Source organism: Labrus bergylta, chromosome 9, assembly GCF_963930695.1.
Source record: "Labrus bergylta chromosome 9, fLabBer1.1, whole genome shotgun sequence".
In the NCBI taxonomy this organism is placed as follows: domain Eukaryota; kingdom Metazoa; phylum Chordata; class Actinopteri; order Labriformes; family Labridae; genus Labrus; species Labrus bergylta.
Genome location: NC_089203.1, coordinates 31,608,819 through 31,632,532, shown reverse-complemented (window position 1 = coordinate 31,632,532; position 23,714 = coordinate 31,608,819). Strand labels below are relative to the sequence as shown.

The following is a 23,714-nucleotide window of genomic DNA, read 5'->3' as shown; positions in this document are numbered from 1 at the left end:
CTGTATTTCACAATGCACTGCCAATTCCCAAGTCATATATACCAGCCTTTCTTCGCAGCGTTCAGTTTTTCCTGCGTCTTATAAACACCTCCAAATGTTCTCTTTGCCTCTCCAGTCGGCATCTTTTCGATTAACGATCTCTGCCAAGTCTCACTATCCCCTTTCTCCATCTTTCTCTCCTCCTTTAGACGAGGGTGACGAGGAGATGAGGATCACTCTTCTCCAGAGGAAGCGCAACCAGCTGGCAGGCTACTGTAAACTGGTCGTCTACGGCGTGCTGGACCTCAGCGCGGCCACCGATGTCTTCAAGCACTACAGCAAGGTTTGCGATAGAGGAAAGGGCTTTAAAGGATAGCTGAGTTTTATCAGTCTGGCATTAAATAAAGTGGAATATATAGAGGAACTGTAGTTTGTGTCTGCATGTTTATCTACATGTTGGATCAGGCAAAAGGCCTCCAACAAGCCCAGAGCTGTTCCCTCCACACTGACCAGAACCCTGACTCTCTCTGAACGTGTGTGTGTGTGTGTGTGTGTGTGTGTGTGTGTAAAGTCAGCTGGTTGTAGTCTGATCTTTGGGGTAGTTCTGATGTGTGATGTGAGATCACTGTGGGGTCCATACAAAGTGATTACACGTGTGAAGTGCAATGTGTTCAAGTAGGAAGTTTAAAGATTGTAAAATTAAGAGTTGTGTTGAAGCCTCGTCGCTCCGAGGATTTAATTGGGTTAAAACAGGAGGAATAAGAGAAGATGTGTAAGAGATCGGAGGAGGGTGAGCGTCTGAAAAGCACCGAGGTGCTAAAGATGAGTCACAGGGAACCGTGGTTAAAAGCAGCTCGGATGACTAAAAGGAGATTTATTTTACACTTTTAGACATCGAGACAGCGCCTCGTTCATTACATGAACTAATGATTCTAACTTTAAGCCTTGTTCTGGTTTTCTGCAGTACTTCAAAGACTTTGGAGACATCATTAAAGAGACTGTGAGCAAGAGCAAACTCATCAGTCCCATCATGAGCGCCAAGACCGTCTGCCTGAGTCTGCAGCAGGTGTGCACCTCACCTACTCTGATCTGTCTGATAACTGTACAAGCACATGAAATGTCTTTTAACTGCTCGTTTGTATAAATGTAATAAATGACGATGATAACGATCTGCATGTTTTTCGATTGATCATAGTTATTTAATATTCACTCGTTTTAAAACAGCTTTGAGGGGCGCCGCATAGCCTAGCGGGTATGCATCTCACCCCATGTACAGAGGCAAAAGCCCTTGTCACAGTGGCTGTGGGTTCAAATCCGACCTCTACCCTTTGCTGCATGTCATCCCCTGCTCTCGCCTCCCAACATTTCCTGTCTCCCTCTACTCTTTGCTCCTCCATGCGTGCCGTTCCTGGCTGCACATCCTCCGGTGAAGTTGACAGATTGTCTTGCGCTGGGTTTGGAGAAACAGAGGGTTGTGCAATCCTGTATATATGCTGCGCTCATTTCCCCCAAGATATGTTAACCAGTTTTGCCTGGAACGCCCTGAAGCTTTGCCAAACGACTTCCTCTTGCGACCCTGAGCGGTATAAGGCAACAGTCAGGCTAGAGTTGCACCATTCAGCTCTCAACTTGAGGTTTCTTTTCAAACAAAGCAACACTCCACAAAGTTAATTTTCCAAACAGTATATCAACGTTTCCTTGAAAATATGTTAATAAGTGGCGCTGCTGTGTCTGCTCCTGAGGCTAGATATCCAGCATGCTTTGAGCAGCCAATCAGATGGTTGGAATACACTATGTATAGGGGGAGGTGGGATTTTGATTGGCATATGTCAATCAAAACGTGAGCTGTGACACCCACACAGTCCTGAGAAATGATCCAAACGAGCAAAATAAGCTGTTTATTTTCACTCCTGTGGATGCTTTAAGTCTAAGAAACGTCCGTATATATTTACACACTCGACACAATAAGAAGCATCTGATTTCCTTACAGTATTTTTTACCTTCCAGGAAACCAGGGGAACAGTCAGCCCTCACCTGTAGGATTGTTTGCATTGCATCCATTTGGTGTAAAGTCATGTTTGTGTGCTCAGCTGTTCTCCGAGATGCTGACGGAGGACTACAGCAGGAGGGATCTCGGCGAGATTAGAGACTTGGCCAAGAGGCTCGCCATGAGCTTTGGCATCGATCTTCATCGTGTCCGCAAACCACTGGTGGCCCTGCACATGTAAGGAACACACCTGTCTCTGACAAACAATGACAGACGGGCTCCGTCTGATTAGCTTTGGATGCAGCCACAGCGCTGACTCTTCCTTTTCGTTTTTGTTCTTACGTAATAATCCGCTAAGTAACCATTTTGTTTGTTTGTTTTGTTCGTAGGGATGGCATACGTTTTGCATTTCAAGACCCGCAGGATGTGGAAGAGCAGCACCCGAATGTGACCTTCTTGGAAATTCTCAGCGAGTTTAGTTTCAAGTTGCTGCAGCAGGACCGCGCCCAGCTGTGAGAAACTCAAACACAGAGAACATGTTCAATATGCCTTTGTGTTTAGTTGTTCTTTCACCTGAATCTCAGTACTTATTAAACAATATTGTATTCTCTGCTCATAAACAATGACCTCATCCAGAGCTACAGCAACAAATTGATTAATTAACAGAAACATGATTTTTCTTCTAGTTCTTCAGAGATAAAAGCAGTGGTAGAGTCGGTCGTCTTTCAACCGGAAGGTCGGGGGTTTGGAAAATCTTTATTGTACCCGAGTGTTAGATCCCCAGCTACTGCAGCCACATGTCCGATGTGTCCTTGGGCAAGACACTTAACCCCAAGTTGTTCCCACTGCTTCATCTGCGGTGTGTGAATGTGTATGAATGGATGAGTTAATACTGATGGACTCTTTACACAGCAGCCTCTACCATCAGTGTGTGTATGAATGGATGAGTTAATACTGATGGACTCTTTACTCAGCAGCCTCTACCATCAGTGTGTGAATGTGTATGAATGGATGAGTTAATACTGATGGACTCTTTACACAGCGGCCTCTACCATCAGTGTGTGAATGTGTATGAATGGATGAGTTAATACTGATGGACTCTTTACACAGCAGCCTCTACCATCAGTGTGTGTATGAATGGATGAGTTAATACTGATGGACTCTTTACTCAGCAGCCTCTACCATCAGTGTGTGAATGTGTATGAATGGATGAGTTAATACTGATGGACTCTTTACCCAGCAGCCTCTACCATCAGTGTGTGAATGTGTATGAATGGATGAGTTAATACTGACGGACTCTTTACACAGCAGCCTCTACCATCAGCGGGTGAATGTGTATGAATGGATGAGTTAATACTGATGGACTCTTTACTCAGCAGCCTCTACCATCAGTGTGTGAATGGATGAGTTAATACTGACGGACTCTTTACTCAGCGGCCTCTACCATCAGTGTGTGAATGTGTATGAATGGATGAGTTAATACTGATGGACTCTTTACACAGCGGCCTCTACCATCAGTGTATGAATGGATGAGTTAATACTGATGGACTCTTTACTCAGCAGCCTCTACCATCAGTGTATGAATGGATGAGTTAATACTGATGGACTCTTTACACAGCGGCCTCTACCATCAGTGTGTGAATGTGTATGAATGGATGAGTTAATACTGATGGACTCTTTACACAGCGGCCTCTACCATCAGTGTGTGAATGTGTAGGTGTGACCTGCGGTGTAAAAGCGCTTTGAGTAGTCTGAAGACTAGAACAGAAATATACAAGCTCAAGTCCATTTACACTTTTAATCACCAGCTATTTTAATGTTGGTTTGATGAGTGTTTAAAAGAAAAGTGAGTCAAAATTCTGTGAATCGCACAAACTCTCTCTTCCACAGGACATCATGTTCATTCTGATCCTCTTAATGTTACTCTGCTTCATTTAGAATTAAATTATGAGCTGAATATTAACAAAGCTTTCTCTGTCTTTGTCCTTACCTCTCTGCCACTGCACTGTCTCCTTCCAGGGTTGGGATTCTTCAATCTGAGTGTCCCGATGCTGCCCTCTCCTGGACGTCAGTCAAAATGTATCAGCGTTCCTTGGAGGGCCGCTCCTCTAAAGCTGTAGAGCAGGAGGAGGAAGGCGAGGCTGCGTCTTCACTCGATACTCCTGCCACTAAACGCAGGAGGATTGCTCCTCAGGGTGAGACAGACAGATGGTTACAGTGTGCTCCTCTGGCTTCCCTTCAGTTCTATTATCCACACACACATGCACACACTTATCCCTCTCATCATACACTCAGCCTGTCCTGCCCCACCTCCTCCCTCGTCTCTACCTGCTTCTTTTTTTGACATTACCCAGCAGCAGTAAGTGTTAGATATCTCACCGGGTCTGCTGTGAGCCTCGTTAATGACATGCAGCGTATCGAAGACACTGAGCGGGTGTCAGAGATGTCAAAGATGTGAAGTAGGAAGCCAGCCTTGTCCTGCACAGCTTTCAATACACAATGAACGGGGATGAATTTTCAATCGCGTCAGGTCGGGTTCAGTTTGTGATGGTGGCAGCTGAACTCTGGTTAATGACGCCGCGTGTGTCAGCATTTTATTCTGGTATCTTGGTCGCACCGGTGTCAAGACGCAGCCAACTTTTTAGATGAAATAATGGGTATTAAAAGTGCGTCTTGTTTTGAGTAAACCTCTACCTCTCATCAGTTTGACTTTATCTCTTACAATGTTGAAGGAGCAGGGGAGTTTATCACACTACAGAGAAGATCCACTCATAAAGTGAAACCGTTGTTACCCTTCTGTCTCCTCCAGGTTCTGTGTCCAGCACAGTCAGAGGATCCTGGTTGGACAGCAGCCTGCCCCCCCCCATCCTCACCTCCACCGCCCAGAGACAACCAGCGAAGCAGCCCGCCTCCAGGAAGCCCAGAGCCGCCGAGCCCGACATCAGCAGCGGCTTAACTGAGCCCGAGTCTGAGGATGAGTTCTCTTCAGGGTAGGTGGAGCTTTTATCATCATGTCAGTGTGTCAGTATCTACCATCTCTTATTTGGAGTTATTCCTGCCAGTCGTGTGTCACATGCTGGAGGTTTCCACGGGTCAATTACTTTCTGTCCATTTCAAAGCCAACAACCGTCTGTGCACATGCTGCAGAAACATGATAGACCTTTTAGAGGTCCTGCTGTCATAGTTCTTTTCTGTTGAGAGATAAAGATGAATTTGTAAGGGGGGGGGTAGCTTTAATAATATACCTTCTGCTGTTCAACAGGTCTCACATGCTGAAGGTGAAGCCCACAAAAGGACGCCAGCTCTCCTCCAGCCAGACTGGCCCCTCTGTAGATCACCAAGACCTGGACTCGCACCTCACATTGTAAGACTGGGGGGGGGGCACAATGTTCACTACTCATGTGGAGGGTATGCACGTGATGTCATGGTGGGTGGAGTCACTACACCGAGTGGCAGAAAGCTCGTACAGTCGAGCAGTGTCTCTGTGGGCAGGACGGATCCTCAGGTAGAAACTTTAGGATTCCTAACGTTACGTTGGTGAAGCGGTGTAGTTACAGTAGCACAGACGCATCGCAGAGCCTGCAAACATTCAGTCTGTGATGAATATAATCTGAACCCCCTTCATTCCTCCTCCTCGTTTTTTAACCATTTGTTTGTTTCTGGGAAAATGAAGGGCTTAAATATTATCAGATCAGTAGAAAGGCAAAAGAATGATGATAACTCAGCAGCTAAGTGTTTTACCTGGCTCTGCCCCTTACTGCCCAAATGCAACCTGAGTGGGGAGAGATGCAAGGCAACAGGAGGCATCACACAGAAAGCTAAAGTAAATAAATCTCTGAAATAATGAAAACATCTGGATCTCTTCCCCCCCGACTCCAAAGTTTATTCAGTCACATCCATCACTGATAAACCGGGCTCCTGTGCGTCTTCATGCTCTGCTTTGACCCGCTTGAGGGGGCGCGGCCTGTTGGAGAAGTGACGTCAACATTAAAAGAGGTGTGGTGTGTGTGTGTGTGTGTGTGTGTGTGTGTGTGTGTGTGTGTGTGTGTGTGTGTGTGTGTGTGTGTGTGTGTGTGTGTGTGTGTGTGTGTGTGTGTGTGTGTGTGTGTGTGTGTGTGTGTGTGTGTGTGTGTGTGTGTGTGTGTGTGTGCCCCCAGACTCTCTCTAATCGAGGATGAAGATGAAGAACAAGCCGAGATCGAAGGTTATGAAAGTGACTCTGACCAGGAGTCTGGATACACGCCGGTAAATGAACAAAGTGCACGTGTTGGTCATGAGCTGTTAGACCAATTAATCACTCATTTACATCAGCTATACGGTTCAGTGTATCCCCTACCATTATATTAGGGGGCGGCCCGCCCCTCCCCAACGGCACCCCCTACCCCCCTTGAAGGTCAAGTTAATCAAAAAAATATCTATTATTATTATTTAGTTTTTAGATTTATTTTTGGGGTTTTTGTGCCTTTATTGTAAAGATGGGATAGTGGTGAGAGTCGGAAAGAAGTCATTTAAGGATACCTTTCTGATAGAACAGGACAGCTGTCATTAAAAGTAACGCATGAACACCAAGTGTTTGTGTCGGCGTCCGTCTGCCCGCACCTCCCCAACCCCCCAAAGCTGTAAACCTAGGGGAAACACTGCGGTTTCTATGGTAACGGAGTCCAGTGTTTCCTGCTGGAACTCAACCTAGTCCGTCTACAAACCCCCCAATGATGAGAAAAGTCCATCCTCTCCGTCTTCTGCCTGCTCCACTTTTCAGAAAATGTGTGCTCAAACAGGCCGTTTGGAGATTTTCCCTTCATGACATCACAAAGGGCAGTAGCCCCTCCCCCAGGTGGGTGACACCTTGTTCTGCCCTCTGAGTCATTTTTATTTTTATTTAACCAGGTAAATAACCCATTGAGATCAGGATCTCTTTGACAGGGTGACCTGGCCAAGAAGGCAGCAGCACACGTCTTAAAAAGCATTTCATGATAAAGAGACAGTTTACAAACAATAAGTTAGGAGAGAACAACAATTTACAATGTACAAATTGATTTACAGATAAAGTGCAGAATCTTGATCACGGATTACAATTCAGAAACACAGGCACTGTCCAATTGTCTCGCGTATTTTATCTTTTAAGACCAAAGGTTTCAAGCGAAATTAGCTCCGCCATTTTCAAGTCATTTTGGAGAAAGTTCTGTGCAGTGGGAGCAGCAAAACTAAACTGTCTTTTCCCGAGCTCTGTGCGGACATGAGGCACAGACACAGACAGTGACGGTCTGCCTTCTCATCGTAAACAATAGGACATGGAGAAAGAAAGACCGAGAGGGGGCGTGGTCAGACACAGCTCATTTACATATTTAAAGGTACAGACACAGAAACAGCCTGTTCTGAGCAGGGCTGAAATAGAGGGGTTTATAGACATGATCAAATACAGGATCAGAGTGGATTTAGAACAAGAAACTTAACACACATGTTTTGAGGAGCTCTGACACATATTTACACTGAAGAAGAAGAGGAGATTAAATGCTGCACGCCTTGAAAGATTCAACTTCTTAATCCTGTTTTTCCTCTGCAGCCCTCAACAAGTCACACCCCGGCCAGCGTCCTGGATGAGCTCTTTGACTGAGGACACCAGAGACCTGGACCCACAGTTCTTTTTTACAACTCCGTCTCTACAAGATCACTGCGTCTTCGGTGGTGTCACTACGTTTGAGTTCTCCTAAAGCTGTCCGTCATTAGTTTTGTTTGGGGAGGAGAGATGAACCATTATGGATTTTGTGTATAAAAGTTTGTTTTGTTTATGTTTTGAAAATTAAATGTACCAAATATTCAAAGTTCTTTTCTGTGTACAGCAGAAATTAAAAGCCTCTCCTCCTGTGTTTTCATGTCGCTGTAGCACCGATGTTGACGGCACATCATTTGGTACACTTGTTGAATAAAAGATGATTTATTGATCTAAATGCTTCAAATGTTTTAAAACTAGTGTTGTAGTCAACATGACACACCCGAGTCCAGAGTGCTCCGAGACAAGACCATAAAAAAATCATCTTGTGTGCAGGGGGCGTGTCTTTCACTTAGACCGTAACACCGGGGAGGTTGCATCCGTAACCGGGTGATAAAAGTCAAACTACAAATGAATTGGAGTTATTTGTTCTTTTAGAAAGAGGAGTTTTCCTTCTGATCTCAGTCATGACGTGGAGAAATAACCTGAGTGGTGGTCTTTAAGATCCAGAGTCCGCCCTACCAGACTCTAGAATCGCCAGTGGGCGCTGCTGGTCAACAGGAAAGGCAGGAAACTGCTTGGGGCCCCAGTCCAATAGTAGACCCCCAAGGGTTGACAAGCTTTAAAACAGCAGTGGCACAAAATGTGCAAAGTTTGCAATGACAGTAAGAAACCCCCTTAAGTAGCCCCCATCTGACAGCATTCACTCATATGATAGTAAATGACTGAATGATGCTTGTCTAGCCCTAATTATGGGGGAGACATAACAAAACAAAAATATGTTGTTGGTGTCAGATGCTTTGTAGAGGACCCCTTTGTAAATGTCAGACTGCAGATGACCTCCACTACCCACTTAAACCACTGGAACAGGTTTTATAAAAGTCGTTTCAGAGTAAGGACATAAAATAAAATAAACAACAGTGATAAAAAAAAAGTGTGATAAAATAATATATATTATTTCGCAATTATCACAAGTTCCGTACTTATAATTTTCCACTGATAAATGTGGGAATATTTATTATTTTCAGTTTATTTATGTTATTGTGTAAACATTGTTTTTGTTTTAGGGGATCAAATAAGTGTTCGCGAGTTTATAAAACTTATCATTAAACATGTAAATGATCGTCGCGTGGGAGTTTCCCTCCGTCACTCAACTGAATGAAATCCTATCGCTGCCTTTCGCGCCAATTCTGACTAACAGGGCGGAAGTTTGAGGAGTCACGTGACGCCCAATGGCCCCACAAGTTTCGCGCCACAACAAAGTCCCGCCTCTATCTGCTGTGAGAAGCGACCTGATTGGCTGGTGTAGACGTCAGACTCGCGCCACTTTGCAGCGCGATTTGAGAGAGAAGCACGAGCTGTTCTCCGGTGAAACGTTAAAACCGTGAATTTAAAGTGCGTGGATATTTCCCGGTGAAACGTTAAAACCGTGAATTTAAAGTGCGTGGATATTTCCCGGTGACACTAACAGTTTAACTTGACGTGAGCAGCTATGGCTCGTAAGGATTACGCAGCAGAGAAAGGTACGGCTCCACTTTTTACAGAAGAGGTGTTATGTCGAGATATGCTACCGTGTCAAAACGACACCAGGTGCTCAAACAACGCTGTTTTGATAAAGTATCTTTATAATTTAAATAAATCCACTCCGTATGCACAATCTGAGTATTCTGGAGAAGTGTTGGTGCTCCATTACGGAAGATTTCAGAACAATAGTCTCCTAACAGGTAATTCTCCCAGTAAAGAATCACGTTTAAACAACTCCAGTCGCCTCACCTGCCCTTACAGGTAACATGGAGCATGTTATGAAACTATACTTTGAAGGTTTTAGAGGAACCATATTTCTGTAGACATGTAATGCTGCACAGAACCGCATGGTAGCATTATTCGACATAACACCGGAGCAGCAGGTTACCCACATTTCTGAGCTTTAAACTTTAAACGAGTTTTCTCTTAAATACTTTTTTGTGTATTCTTGCTAGTGTACTTTTGATTGCACTTGATCTAAATCGAGCTTATCTAATTTAAAATAATATTCTTTACTGTGTGTTTTAGTTAATCGTCCATGCACTCCGTTTACCTCCACTAAATGCTCTTTTTGTTTTACGATCTTACTTTGTGCGTATTTTAGTTAATTTCCTGAACTTTGGTAAAACTTGTTGGGATCCAGCAGCTTGTGACTGCTCAATGACCCGGATGTGTCCGTTTAAACAAAGGAGCAGGCGCGACCACATGTCCCAGAGGAATAATGTCACTGTTGCAATAGAAATACATTACTTTTAATAAGGTGCACGGTTTTCTCTTTAAGTTAAAGAAAATTATTTTATGGAGATTTCTTCAACAGCTGCATTTCTTCAAATTAAGGTTTTATTTTGAAAAGGACTTCCTGGACCTTCAGAAGAAGATTCTTAAAAGACAAAAACAATAACTGGTGTATACAGATGAACATAATCAAGCTCTACAGTCTATAAAAAAGCATCACATTTAGTATAGGGCATTAAAATGATATTTTACACATTTATTGATCTGGTAAAATACATGTAGTCATTACATACACAGCTGAGCAGGGTTAGGGTTATTCATAAACATGAGACAACACTGAAACAGAAGAGCCAGGTGCTCCCATAGGGTGCTCCCATAGGGTGCTCCCATAGGGTGCTCCCATAGGGTGCTCCTCATGTCTGGCTGGTTCGTGTATGGGTTTCAGATCCACAGTGTGTTGATTATAATCTTTTCTATGAACAAGTTTAAAAAGTATATTATAGTTCTCCTCCTTCTCTTAAAGCAGCCAACTGACACCTAGTGTTTAAAGTGTGTACTGCAGCTCACATTCAAAATATTAGAGTCAGTGTTGATCCAGCTCTGTCTGTAAACTGTTCTAACCTCTCTCCATTATTGAGCCTAGTTTGATCATTACAAACATTTAGTTTTCAAACACTTGGTGGGGTACATTTCTCGGCCTAACACCGTGTGTGTGTGTGTGTGTGTGTGTGTGTGTGTGTGTGTGTGTGTGTGTGGCCGTTCTTTAACCCTCCATCTCTGTTTTCTTAACCATTAACTTTGTTTAAACCTTTTTACTAAACGTTAAATATTACCGGAGTCGGTGTAACGTCGACCGAAATAATCAACCGCTACGTGATGACGTTTAAACGTCAACGTCTCCGCCGTCGGAAATCATCGACCGTTGAGTGATTATTACATTAAAATAAATGGAAACATTGTTGACTTTAGACAGAGCTAACGTGAGCAAGATGGCTGCCCTCGTTGTTGTAAACAGTAGAGGATTATTTTTTTAAGCGGAGGGATCTGAAAGTGACGCGGAGGGATCTGAAAGTGACGAGGCACACAGCCATGTGCTGCTTTGTTTACAATAACATGGTTTAAACAGAGAAAGCAGAGCTGAGGCGTTTCTTCTTCGGCGTCAAAGTAAGTTAACTTTTGAAACAGCTCGGACTGGTCTCACTTGTTGTTGTATTAAAATCCATAATGATGATAGTTGTGACTCTCTGAAGTGAGGGCTAAAATAAAAATAAAAGATGGACACTTCTGCTGCGTAACGGCGGTTTCTTCTTCTTCTCTTTCTAAACTGTTGTAAACATGGAGAGGCTTCACGGAGCATCTCAGGGTGAGGCTGCAGTGAGATGTTACTCAACAAACAGATCCGCTCCTGTTGATGAACATTACACAGCTTTGAAACTGTCTCTTACACATGAGTGATAAACACACAAAGATAGATCAGGTCCTGAGCCTCACACTGCACACAGTGTGGACATGAATACTGTCACCGGGTGTTTCCTGCTGGTGGTCTACATTTACATAAAGACTGATTATTACTTCATTTCTAACAGTGGAAAGTATCAATTCTGTTCTATAGGCTTTATTATCACCACAGAATATACACTACACAATATAGTCATTTAAATAATGGAGAAAATCACGTTTGCATAAAATAACATGAAAATTATCGACATGTTTGTAATCAGGTCTGCCTGGCGCTGTGTCAACCTTGAGGTCCCGACCCCAAACAGGGTCACATGGAATTCAAACGAGGTCCCCTGAAATGTCTTATAATCAGAATCAAATAGATCGGAGCATTCTGCCTTTATTGTAAGCTACGTGATATTATCCAGTTCCACATGTGCTGCATGCTAAACCTAACAAACTTTCAGATTCTCTGCCTCTCTCGCCCAGGTGACGCATGTCCAGCCTGGTTAATACACGCTCACCTGGCTGTACACGCCGTACACGTCTCACCCCGGCCTCAATGTGTCTGAAACTAAAGTTTATTTCAAACAAGTAGAATCAATCAGTCTGAGATATTAGCAGTAAGCTTGTTTCATGTAAACACGCTTTACCTCATGCGTCACCTGTTAATATGTTCTCATGTTTATTATGTCAGAGTGTGAGTGGACCTGTCAGCTGATTCTAATGTATTGAGGCGTTGAATAGTTTGGTGGTTATGTCGTGCACCCCGTGTACGGAGGCTGTAGTACACATCACAGAGGGTTTGAATCCTTGTGTCTCCGGTGTGTACGACCTGTGTGTGTTTCTGCACTGAAATCATGTTGACTCTGTTCTTTGTTTCTTTTCTCTAACAGACAAATGCAAAAGATTCCTGCAGGAGTTTTACTCTGAGGATGACAACGGGAAGAAGGCGTTTAAATACGGAGCTCAGCTTGTAAGTAGGACGACAAACCAGTTTGTGTTCACAGCTGGAGCTGAAACTTTAACGTTTTCACCCTTTAACGTTTTCACCCTGAACACTTTAACGTTTTCACCCTTTAACGTTTTCACCCTAAACACTTTAACGTTTTCACCCTGAACACTTTAACGTTTTCACCCTTTAACGTTTTCACCCTTTAACGTTTTCACCCTGAACACTTTAACGTTTTCACCCTTTAACGTTTTCACCCTGAACACTTTAACGTTTTCACCCTTTAACGTTTTCACCCTGAACACTTTAACGTTTTCACCCTAAACACTTTAACGTTTTCACCCTGAACACTTTAACGTTTTCACCCTTTAACGTTTTCACCCTGAACACTTTTAGTGAACGCTCTGAAACACTTATTTTATGCTTGTTCACTTTCGCTGTCTTGCATGAAAAGTTTAGTTTTTCATGAAATAACTTCTTTGTAAAAAATGAACATTTGTGACGACTTCAGGTGCCCGTTGGTTTCACAAACATTATTTCCTGTTTCGCGCCGTTTCGAGGCGATGCTGTCGCTCGTCTTTGTGAAGTTGTCCAAGCCGCCGCCGTCTCTGGGATTGAAATGACTTGTCCCCTGATTTGTCTGCAGGTGGCGCTCGCCCACAGGGAGCAGGTGTCCATCTGTGTGGATTTGGATGATGTTGCCGAGGAGGATCCCGATCTGGTGGAGAGCGTCTGTGAGAACGCAAAGCGCTACACGGGTCTGTTCGCCGACGCCATCCACGAGCTGCTGCCAGAATACAAAGAAAGAGACGTACGTTCCCGACCTTTAACCTTTATTCATGTCGCTGTATGTACCACTTCACGAGTCCCAACGAGCAGCGGGCGTTTGAATCAGCACGCACAGCGCCCGGCGTCCTTCTGTTGTCACTTCAAGTTAAACATCAACTTTTCACAACGGCGCTGTGACGTCACTGGCGCTCTATTCAACAAGCCAATCGTAGCAGAGCGATTGAGTACCAACTTCATCCTCGCTCCTTATCTGATCGGAGCCGGGATAACGAGGTCGTAATTTTTATCACGCTCATCATTTGAGTAGGAGGGCACGAACCCTCCGTCTGACGCTCACAGCAGAGCAGCGGCTGTTGTCATGGAGATGAGACACGCGGTGTAACCCCGCCTCTCGCCCAATGACACGATCAGGAAAAGCAGTATAAATATTGATTGGATGGATTGAAAGATGAGAGCGCCATCAGTAACACTTTGTTTCCTTTTTCAGATCGTGGCGAAGGATTCTTTGGACGTGTACATCGAGCACAGGCTGATGATGGAGCAGAGGGGTCGCGACCCCGCAGACACCCGAGACGCTCGCAACCAATACCCGCCTGAGCTCATGAGGAGATTGTAAGTGGAGTCAGATTCTTGTGTTATTAAAAGCTTCAGCGCTGTCCTCACGCTCCTCGCCTTGCGTCCACAGCGAGCTTTACTTCAAGCCGCCCAGCACCACCAAACCCAAAGTGGTGCGTGACGTTCGAGCAGACAGCATCGGGAATCTGGTGACGGTTCGAGGAATAGTGACCCGGGCCACTGAGGTCAAACCCATGATGGCGGTTGCTACGTACACGTGTGACCAGTGCGGTGCAGAGACCTACCAACCAGTAAGACCGGATCAAACCGCTTTGACCCTGAAGGAACCCGTTTATCACCTGCCCCTCTTACAGTCCTCTTTGTGGTCCTGTAGATCCAGTCCCCCTCCTTCATGCCCCTCATCATGTGTCCCAGCCAAGACTGCGTCACCAACAAGTCCGGAGGTCGCCTCTACCTGCAGACCCGAGGCTCCAAGTTCGTCAAGTTCCAGGAGCTGCGAATCCAGGAACACGTGAGGAAGCCTTTCTAACTCTATGACCTCTGACCTCTACGACTGTCTCTCCTCACGACCTCCTTCTGTCGCCCTGCAGAGCGACCAGGTGCCCGTTGGAAACATCCCACGGAGCATGTCGGTGTACGCCCGCGGCGAGAACACGCGGCTGGCCCAACCCGGTGACCACGTGGCCATCACCGGGGTCTTCCTCCCTCTGCTACGCTCAGGATTCTCACAGGCCGTTCAGGTCAGTCACAAAGCTTTAATTTCCCATGATTCATCTGGTCTTTGAATGCATCATATCTAAATGTTGTTGTGCTGCCTTCAGGGTCTTCTGTCTGAAACGTACCTCGAGGCTCACAGCATCACGCTCATGAACAAGTCGGAGGACGACGAGCTCGGCAACGATGACCTGAGCGACGACGAGCTGCGCAGCATCACAGGTGTGACTTCCTGTTGGCGTTTATTTACCTGTGACGACACTGACCGTGTTCACACCCGAGCGTCCCGGCTCTGGTTCTATGTAAACATCAGGTGTGACTTCCTGTTGGCGTTTATTTACCTGTGACGACACTGACCGTGTTCACACCCGAGCGTCCCGGCTCTGGTTCTATGTAAACATCAGGTGTGACTTCCTGTTGGCGTTTATTTACCTGTGACGACACTGACCGTGTTCACACCCGAGCGTCCCGGCTCTGGTTTTATGTAATCATCAGGTGTGACTTCCTGTTGGCGTTTATTTACCTGCGTAGCAAATCTACTTTTAATATATATAACTCGGGGCACCATCCTTGTTAAGTAAGGAAACTGATATTACTTGTAGTAATTAATGAATCTATAAATCGGTCTCATATCATTGGGATGAATTCTCAAGCAGTAAAAACCATAAAATTACACAGACAAAGTACTGAAATTATATATGGAAGTTTGATAAAGAAAAATGATGAACAGAAGAGTTTAAAGGAAACGCAAAGGTAACATCAGTATAATTACGACAGTGATATAAAGTGAATAATATTGAGTTGTTTCTAAGTTGTCATGGTGAGATCCTTATGTCGATTTTGGAGTTTCAAACTATATTGTCTGAGGGATTTAACGAAGTGGGATTTGGATCAAAAAATGAAAAAGGGGAACTTAATAAATTTGGTGAAAGTTGACTTTGAGGCTTTGATTCGGATACGACAAGCTTGACTCAACAACCCGATCTCATAATCAGAACGCTTCCTTACTGAGACGTAGTGTTCAATTGAACTCTGGTGCTGGTGCCAAGGCTCCCCGTCGAGTTCTTTCGGATCAGGAATGCCGGTGGCCTACGATAACCGCTGTAGCAGGTCTGGTCGGACTCGATAATGAGAAGGGTTTGAAGAAAAACACAGCGGTCCAATCAGTCATCCGTGGGTCCGTCTCTCAGCGGCTCAAAGAGTCTTAATTAACGTTCGTCAGGATTGACGCTCGTTGATCCTCACTTGAATGGTCACTTGTAGTCAAGTGTGAGAATGGAGAAAATAATGTTCTGGAAGACGAATGATCAATACTTCAAAAAGGGAAAAAAAGGAAAGCAGCACGGGTCTTAGGCTGTAGGAAAAAGCCTTAGAGTGCGTGCGTGAAGAATCAGGGTTGGTTTAAGTTGGAGTCGAGGTCTGCAGGTCCTGCGAGTCCGGGCTTAAATTCAAAGAGTTTCGCATCGGCAAAACTTAAAGAAACAAAGTGGTTTGAAACAAGAATTAACAAGAGACGTCTCAGAGGGTGAAAAAAAACGTAAGATTTTTACGAGAGCGAACTCCTGAGAGACGAGCTGCTTTATTCTGGGGATGACTTTTACGAGGGGGCGGGGCCTAATATCTAACCCGCCTCCGATGTTTAACTTTTAATTTAATCCACTCTGAGTTCTTTACTTATTAAGAGCATAAATAAGAACTTTGATCATATGAACATCACCATGTCAATATTCGTATGTAGAATTATCTCAGACATTAAACATTTCAAACAATTATCCAATGAAATAGACATTACATCAAACCTGAGGACAGTCAGACGATTTCTGCCTGTTTGGGAATGAAACCAGAATTATAACATTCAACATTCAAAAACACATTAATATAGTATGAAGAGTATAAAATCATATCTTAAAATACTAAGTTTAGAACTAGGACAAAATCACATATTAACTATCGTAATACCTCTGTCCTGAAACTCAGGTCGGTACAGTGCTCCTGCCACTAGGGGGCAGTAGTGCTCCATGTAAGATTCAAGTAGAGGTCATCAGGTAATGTGATTTAGATTTCAATATCTAAGTTCGTCGTAGATGATCGTAGCGGAATCTAACTTGCATGAAAGTGTTAGTCTTGATGTCATGGATACATATATCCGATTCAGGGATTGAACCGACATTCTTTTATATCAGAAATGGATTATGTTGGTGAAGACAGTTTGTTCAACGGGAGACGGTCAGATCACATCAAAGGCCTCTCCTGCCGTGTTGATTAACTCGGCAGACGGCGAGGGAAAGTTATTCACGTGTTCTGGTTCACCAACGTAGATTAAAGGATTATTCAAAGAGGTTTTTACGACGTCTTGTTCTTCACGTTCTGAAGTCTCTTTGAAACAGTTAATCACATGAATCAGGAAGAGTGGGGTCAAACATCAGGTGTGACTTCCTGTTGGCGTTTATTTACCTGTGACGACACTGACCGTGTTCACACCTGAGCGTCCAGTCTCTGGTTCTATGTAAACATCAGGTGTGACTTCAGAAACCAGGATGAACTCTGAAAGAGAACAGGATGCTGTTGCCACTTCTTGCACGGGCGCCGCCTCATCCGAGAGACGTTTTAGAAAAACAAACATGGCGGCAGTAACGGGAGTGTCTAACTTGCGTGATGTGAGGTGGATCTGTTGGCCACGCCTCCACAGTGTTCTCGTGTCTCTACATTTAGACGATGTGAAGAAGTGAGGTTTTTTAATCAGCTGATGTCATTTTTTGTTTTTCTCGTCTGTCGCAGAAGAAGGATTTTACGAGAAGCTCGCCGGCTCCATAGCGCCCGAGATCTACGGTCATGAAGACGTGAAGAAGGCTCTGCTCCTGCTGCTGGTTGGCGGCGTGGAACAGGCGCCCAAAGGCATGAAGATCAGAGGTGAGCGCCGACTTTAACCAATGTCCCGCTGACGGAGGCATGAGCACGCCGACTTGTAACAATAACTTCCTGTTTGGTCTTTAAGGAAACATCAACATCTGTCTGATGGGCGACCCGGGAGTCGCCAAGTCGCAGCTGCTGTCCTACATCGACCGCCTGGCGCCTCGCAGTGAGTGGGCGTGTTTTAACCTTTATTGTGCGGCGCTTTCCTTGTTTTTGTCTCATCGCTCTCTCGTCTCCTCGCCGTCTTCAGGTCAGTACACGACCGGTCGCGGCTCGTCTGGCGTCGGTCTGACGGCGGCGGTGATGCGTGACCCCGTGACTGGAGAAATGACCCTGGAAGGCGGAGCTTTGGTGCTCGCTGATTTGGGCATCTGCTGCATTGATGAGTTTGACAAGATGGCCGACGCCGACCGCACAGCGATCCACGAGGTGATGGAGCAGCAGACGATCTCCATCGCTAAGGTAAACACACGTTACTAACCTCGGCAGATGGCGTGTGGTGTGATTTAAATCTAAACGCCGTGTCACACTTCCTCCTCCAGGCCGGCATCATGACCTCCCTGAACGCTCGCTGCTCTATCCTGGCCGCCGCCAACCCGGCGTACGGCCGCTACAATCCCCGCAAGACCATCGAGCAGAACATCCAGCTCCCCGCCGCGCTGCTCTCCCGTTTCGACCTCCTCTGGCTGATCCAAGACAAGCCGGACGCCGACGCCGACCTGCGTCTGGCGCAGCACATCACCTACGTGCACCAGCACTGCCGCCAGCCGCCGTCTCACTTCACGCCCATCGACATGAAGCTGATGAGGTGACGACCACGTTTCCACGTTTATAAATCGTGACGGTCACAGATCTAACGTCTTCCTGTTCGTCTCTCAGGCGCTACATCGCTCTGTGTAAGAAGCGGCAGCCCGTCGTGCCCGAGTCGCTCGCCGATTACATCACAGCTGCGTACGTGGAGATGAGGAAAGAGGCCCGAGTCAGCAAAGACACGACCTTCACCTCCGCTCGTACCCTGCTCTCCATCCTCCGTCTGTCCACGGCCCTGGTGAGACACTTCACTAACGAGCAGATAGTGATGATGATGACCTTTGACCTTTGGTTTACAGTGTGTGATAAAGTGCTTACAGTGCAGGTAGTGATGATGACCTTTGACCTTTGGTTTACAGTGTGTGATAAAGTGCTTACAGTGCAGGTAGTGATGATGACCTTTGACCTTTGATTTACAGTGTGTGATAAAGTGCTTACAGTGCAGGTAGTGATGATGACCTTTGACCTTTGGTTTACAGTGTGTGATAAAGTGCTTACAGTGCAGGTAGTGATGATGACCTTTGACCTTTGGTTTACAGTGTGTGATAAAGTGCTTACAGTGCAGGTAGTGATGATGACCTTTGACCTTTGGTTTACAGTGTGTGATAAAGTGCTTACAGTGCAGGTAGTGATGATGACCTTTGACCTTTGGTTTACAGTGTGTGATAAAGTGCTTACAGTGCAGGTAGTGATGATGACCTTTGACCTTTGGTTTACAGTGTGTGATAAAGTGCTTACAGTGCAGGTAGTGATGATGACCTTTGACCTTTGGTTTACAGTGTGTGATAAAGTGCTTACAGTGCAGGTAGTGATGATGATGACCTTTGACCTTTGGTTTACAGTGTGTGATAAAGTGCTTACAGTGCAGGTAGTGATGATGACCTTTGACCTTTGGTTTACAGTGTGTGATAAAGTGCTTACAGTGCAGGTAGTGATGATGACCTTTGACCTTTGGTTTACAGTGTGTGATAAAGTGCTTACAGTGCAGGTAGTGATGATGACCTTTGACCTTTGGTTTACAGTGTGTGATAAAGTGCTTACAGTGCAGGTAGTGATGATGACCTTTGACCTTTGGTTTACAGTGTGTGATAAAGTGCTTACAGTGCAGGTAGTGATGATGACCTTTGACCTTTGGTTTACAGTGTGTGATAAAGTGCTTACAGTGCAGGTAGTGATGATGATGATCTACTGCAGTGTGAGCATTTGTTTCCCACGCTGCACACGACTCTTCGCTCTCTTCTGTTTGAAACCAGAACATTTCTAAACCGGTCCTCCGGGGCGTCTTGGTCATCCGGGTCCTCCGGGGCGTCTGGGTCCTCTGGGTCCTCCGGGGCGTCTTGGTCCTCTGGGTCCTCCGGGGGGTCTTGGTCCTCCGGGGCGTCTTGGTCCTCTGGGTCCTCCGGGGGGTCTTGGTCCTCCGGGGCGTCTTGGTCCTCCGGGGCGTCTTGGTCCTCCGGGTCCTCCGGGGTGTCTTGGTCCTCCGGGGCGTCTTGGTCATCCGGGTCCTCCGGGTCCTCTGGGTCCTCTGGGTCCTCTGGGTCCTCTGGGTCCTCTGGGTCCTCCGGGGCGTCTGGGTCCTCCGGGGCGTCTGGGTCCTCTGGGTCCTCTGGGTCCTCCGGGGCGTCTGGGGCGTCTGGGTCCTCTGGGTCCTCCGGGGCGTCTGGGTCCTCTGGGTCCTCCGGGGCGTCTTGGTCCTCTGGGTCCTCCGGGGCGTCTTGGTCCTCCGGGTCCTCAGGGTCCTCCGGGGCGTCTTGGTCCTCCGGGTCCTCAGGGTCCTCCGGGTCGTCCGGGTCCTCGGCTGTTAAAAGTGCTGTTTGTGCAGGTAGCAGTCAGAACCTCCTGCAGAACCAGCACTTCAGGCAGACGGGGCGGCGCTGTGCTGCACACACGTGACCACAAGGGGGCGAGCTTCACTGAGAGAGAGAGAATGTGTGTACAGCTTGTTCTCACATGATGGAGGTAAAACCTGCTGGTCTGGTCCCGGTCAGCTTTGCAGGGTGGGCAGTCAGCCTGTGAGGATCAGCTGTGCAAACCCTGCAAAACTGACCAGGACCAGAATCACCATCTGAAAGAAAACCACACACACACACACACACACACACACACACACACATGCCTACACACACACACACACACACACACACACACGCCTGCACACACACACACACACACACACACGCCTGCACACACACACACACACACACATGCCTGCACACACACACACACACACACACACACACACACACCTCATTTAGTCTGTTAGTCTGTCAGCCTGTGAGGATCAGCTGTGCAAACCCTGCAAAACTGACCAGGACCAGAATCACCATCTGAAAGAAAACCACACACACACACACACACACACACACACACACATGCCTGCACACACACACACACACACACACACACACATGCCTACACACACACACACACACACACACACACACGCCTGCACACACACACACACACACACACACACACGCCTGCACACACACACACACACACACATGCCTGCACACACACACACACACACACACACACACACACACCTCATTTAGTCTGTGACCACATTTACAGGCCGTATGAGCAGCTGATTGGTTACTTTCAGTGGCTCCGCCTCCAGCTCACACGGTGAAGTGTTACAGCTCAACACCCCTATGATGTCATCAACACCCCTATGATGTCATCAACACCCCTATGATGTCATCAACACCCCTCTGATGTCATCAACACCCCTATGATGTCATCAACCCTTTTAGTGTCGTTCAGCCCTCGACTGTTTCTGCTCAGAGACTCGCTGGTGTTGAGAGGCGGAGACTTGGGCAATTGCCGACCTTCCCAGAGGGCATTGCACTTGTCTCGGTCTGACAGTGCCGGCACAGCGCAGCCTTCCTGATCACAGTGAAACCAGACCTCTAGATCTGAGTCCTGGTCTCTTGTGGTCTCTTCTGGACCTCATGATGCACATAATTAAACCCTGCAGATCTGAGTCCTGGTCTCTTGTGGTCTCTTGTGGTCTGCAGGCTCGTCTGCGCATGATGGAGAGCGTGGAGAAGGAAGACGTCAACGAGGCCATGAGGCTCATGGAGATGTCCAAAGACTCGCTGCAAGCTGACAAGTCGAGCAGCACGAGGTCAGTGAGGTCATAACGTCTGTTCAGGTCCACGTGACCCGGGTGACCGGGTCTGGTCTGAGTCTTTATGAGATTCTGGTCTACGAGTGTCTCCTGCAGGAAGCTGTAAAACCTGTTTTTATAGAGCCACTGAAACACAGTCTGTGTTCAGACCCCCCTTAATGTAGACCGGGGGGGGGGGGGGGTCTATAATGAAAAAGCAGTCAGAACAAGTCTCTCTGATCCCTAACCCGTCTCTCTGATCCCTAACCCGTCTCTCTGATCCCTAACCCGTCTCTCTGATCCCTAACCCGTCTCTCTGATCCCTAACCCGTCTCTCTGATCCCTAACCCGTCTCTCTCTGATCCCTAACCCGTCTCTCTCTGATCCCTAACCCGTCTCTCTGATCCCTAACCCGTCTCTCTCTGATCCCTAACCCGTCTCTCTGATCCCTAACCCGTCTCTCTGATCCCTAACCCGTCTCTCTGATCCCTAACCCGTCTCTCTGATCCCTAACCCGTCTCTCTGATCCCTAACCCGTCTCTCTCTGATCCCTAACCCGTCTCTCTGATCCCTAACCCGTCTCTCTGATCCCTAACCCGTCTCTCTGATCCCTAACCCGTCTCTCTGATCCCTAACCCGTCTCTCTGATCCCTAACCCGTCTCTCTCTGATCCCTAACCCGTCTCTCTGATCCCTAACCCGTCTCTCTCTGATCCCTAACCCGTCTCTCTGATCCCTAACCCGTCTCTCTCTGATCCCTAACCCGTCTCTCTGATCCCTAACCCGTCTCTCTGATCCCTAACCCGTCTCTTTGTTCTTTGTGTTCAGGACTCAGCGTCCGTCTGACGTCATCTTCTCTCTGGTGCGTGAGCTCTCCACGGAGGGCGTGGCGAGCCGCGGCGGAGCAGGCGGCGTTGTTCGCATGGCGGAGGCGGAGCAGCGCTGCGTGTCTCGCGGCTTCACCCCCGCTCAGTTCCAGGAGGCCTTAGAGGAGTACGAGGAGCTGAACGTGTGGCAGGTCAACCAGGCCCGCAGCCGCGTCACCTTCGTCTGACCAGCACGCTGTACCCTCTTTCTTCTTCGTTGGTTTCCTCCTGCAGCATTTTGTATTAAAGATGGAGAACATGGTGGACTTCCTGCGATCGGTTTTATCTTCACTAAATGTTTGTAAATATGTTTCTCTGTATATTTTCTCATGTTTAGTGCACGTCGTGTTGTGACCAGTAGTTTAATAAATGGATTGTTGGAAACTCTGCTTCTTGTTGTTCATTCAGAGAAGAAGTCCTGAACACCTGGAACACGTCTTTCTGGTTAAAGTCTGTAAACTGCTGAGTCATGTCTTTGAAGCGTTGAGGGTCAGAGTCGTTACATCGTGTTAGTGAAAAGACGATGTGACGACAGGAGGGCTCAATAAACGCTCTTCATTCATGAGGCCTCCGCAGTCCAGCAGGTCTGGACACGCCCCGGTCTCAGATGATGAAACAGTGAAATCTGCCCTTTGCTGCATGTCACCCCCCCCCCCCCCCCCTTTCTCCCAACATGTCCTGTCTCTCCTCAGCTGTCCTCTCTAAAAAGGACAAACCCTGCAGTTCCTGGAGTGTCCACTAGAGGCTGGCTGCAGAAGCACAGGAAGTCACATACACACCCATTCTAAAAAGCCTGTTTTTACAGCAGAGATGAACATGTTTACAGCCTGGTTCAAAAAACCAAATAGGTGTGATTAGCTCATGTCTGGATGGACACACACTGTACGGGGGGTGAATGTTTTGATGACTCATCAGTTTTGATTTGATGAAGGATAAGAGTTATTCACAATAAGGCGTGTAGCTGACCTGATTGACAGGTGGGCGCGGTGTAACGGTTTGTCAGGAGGTTTAAAACCCGCCTCAGCTCCAGCTCTCAGCCTGTCGTTAGGTTGACTGAAAGTTAGACTGAGACAGCATTTCCAGCATGGAGACCGCCATCGATGGGACTCCAGCGCCCCCTGCAGGAACAGACGGGCAACTCAAACATTTATATTTACAATCTGTTGATAAAACAAAGTGTTCACTGATATCTTGTCTTCCTCTTTTAGATTCCTTAGGTCTAGTGTGTCTAAATGTTCTAGTTTATGAAACTCAAACGCTGGTTATGAAGGCGACGGCGTCTCTTTCAGGCGTGTTGTAAACATTAAGTTTATAACATCCTGTTAGAAGGAAGCCTTCCTCTAAAGAGCTTGGAGCGGTATCATGGACACGTTTAGAATCAGAGCAGATGTTCCCCGTGTATAAAATAACCTTCAGAAGCACGAGACATGTTATTAACAGACGGGACGAGGTGCTGCACGTCGTCGTCTGGCTCAGGTATCGTGTTAGTCGGCACATTTTCCCCCTCTGTTGCAGCCGTCCCAGCAGGTGATGCTTCCCTCTCAGACTTAATGAGGACTTTCCATTTGAAGTCTGCTTGCTTTATGGCGTGCTGCTCGCTGGCTGCTT

At 46.7% G+C, this 23,714-nt stretch overlaps 2 protein-coding genes across 3 annotated transcripts in view; both read left to right on the top strand.

Moving 5' to 3' along the window:
* Positions 1-7,904, top strand: part of LOC110002989 (cohesin subunit SA-1) — a 33,839-nt gene extending 25,935 nt beyond the window's left edge. The window contains exons 23-31 of the mRNA XM_020658672.3: positions 189-322; positions 944-1,045; positions 2,070-2,203; positions 2,356-2,478; positions 3,986-4,161; positions 4,776-4,956; positions 5,229-5,330; positions 6,124-6,211; positions 7,530-7,904. Of these exons, the coding sequence (XP_020514328.3) occupies positions 189-322; positions 944-1,045; positions 2,070-2,203; positions 2,356-2,478; positions 3,986-4,161; positions 4,776-4,956; positions 5,229-5,330; positions 6,124-6,211; positions 7,530-7,580 (1,091 nt within the window). The 3' untranslated portion in view covers positions 7,581-7,904. The remainder of the gene's footprint in view (positions 1-188; positions 323-943; positions 1,046-2,069; positions 2,204-2,355; positions 2,479-3,985; positions 4,162-4,775; positions 4,957-5,228; positions 5,331-6,123; positions 6,212-7,529) is intronic.
* A 1,084-nt stretch (positions 7,905-8,988) lies between these two features.
* Positions 8,989-22,495, top strand: mcm7 (minichromosome maintenance complex component 7). 2 transcript variants are annotated; one of them, XM_065958775.1, is made up of 15 exons: positions 8,989-9,199; positions 12,272-12,351; positions 12,974-13,138; positions 13,604-13,728; positions 13,802-13,982; positions 14,066-14,203; positions 14,283-14,432; positions 14,514-14,628; positions 17,185-17,316; positions 17,402-17,485; positions 17,570-17,781; positions 17,862-18,127; positions 18,199-18,367; positions 21,150-21,259; positions 22,069-22,495. In XM_065958775.1, the coding sequence occupies exons 1-15, from the start codon at positions 9,169-9,171 to the stop codon at positions 22,292-22,294; spliced, it is 2,184 nt and encodes a 727-aa protein (XP_065814847.1). In that variant the 5' UTR covers positions 8,989-9,168; the 3' UTR covers positions 22,295-22,495. The 2 variants fall into 2 exon arrangements, with proteins under 2 accessions (XP_065814847.1, XP_065814848.1); XM_065958776.1 differs by lacking the exon at positions 8,989-9,199 and adding an exon at positions 10,942-11,099.
* The last annotated feature ends 1,219 nt before the right edge of the window (positions 22,496-23,714 follow it).

Bases quoted from the DNA above. Each gene is read 5' to 3' on its own strand.
- mcm7 (XM_065958775.1), top strand. From the start codon at position 9,169: ATGGCTCGTAAGGATTACGCAGCAGAGAAAG. The intron at 14,204-14,282 runs GTGAGGAAGCCT...GTCGCCCTGCAG, and splicing joins AGCTGCGAATCCAGGAACAC to AGCGACCAGGTGCCCGTTGG. The intron at 18,368-21,149 runs GTGAGACACTTC...TGTGGTCTGCAG, and splicing joins TCCGTCTGTCCACGGCCCTG to GCTCGTCTGCGCATGATGGA.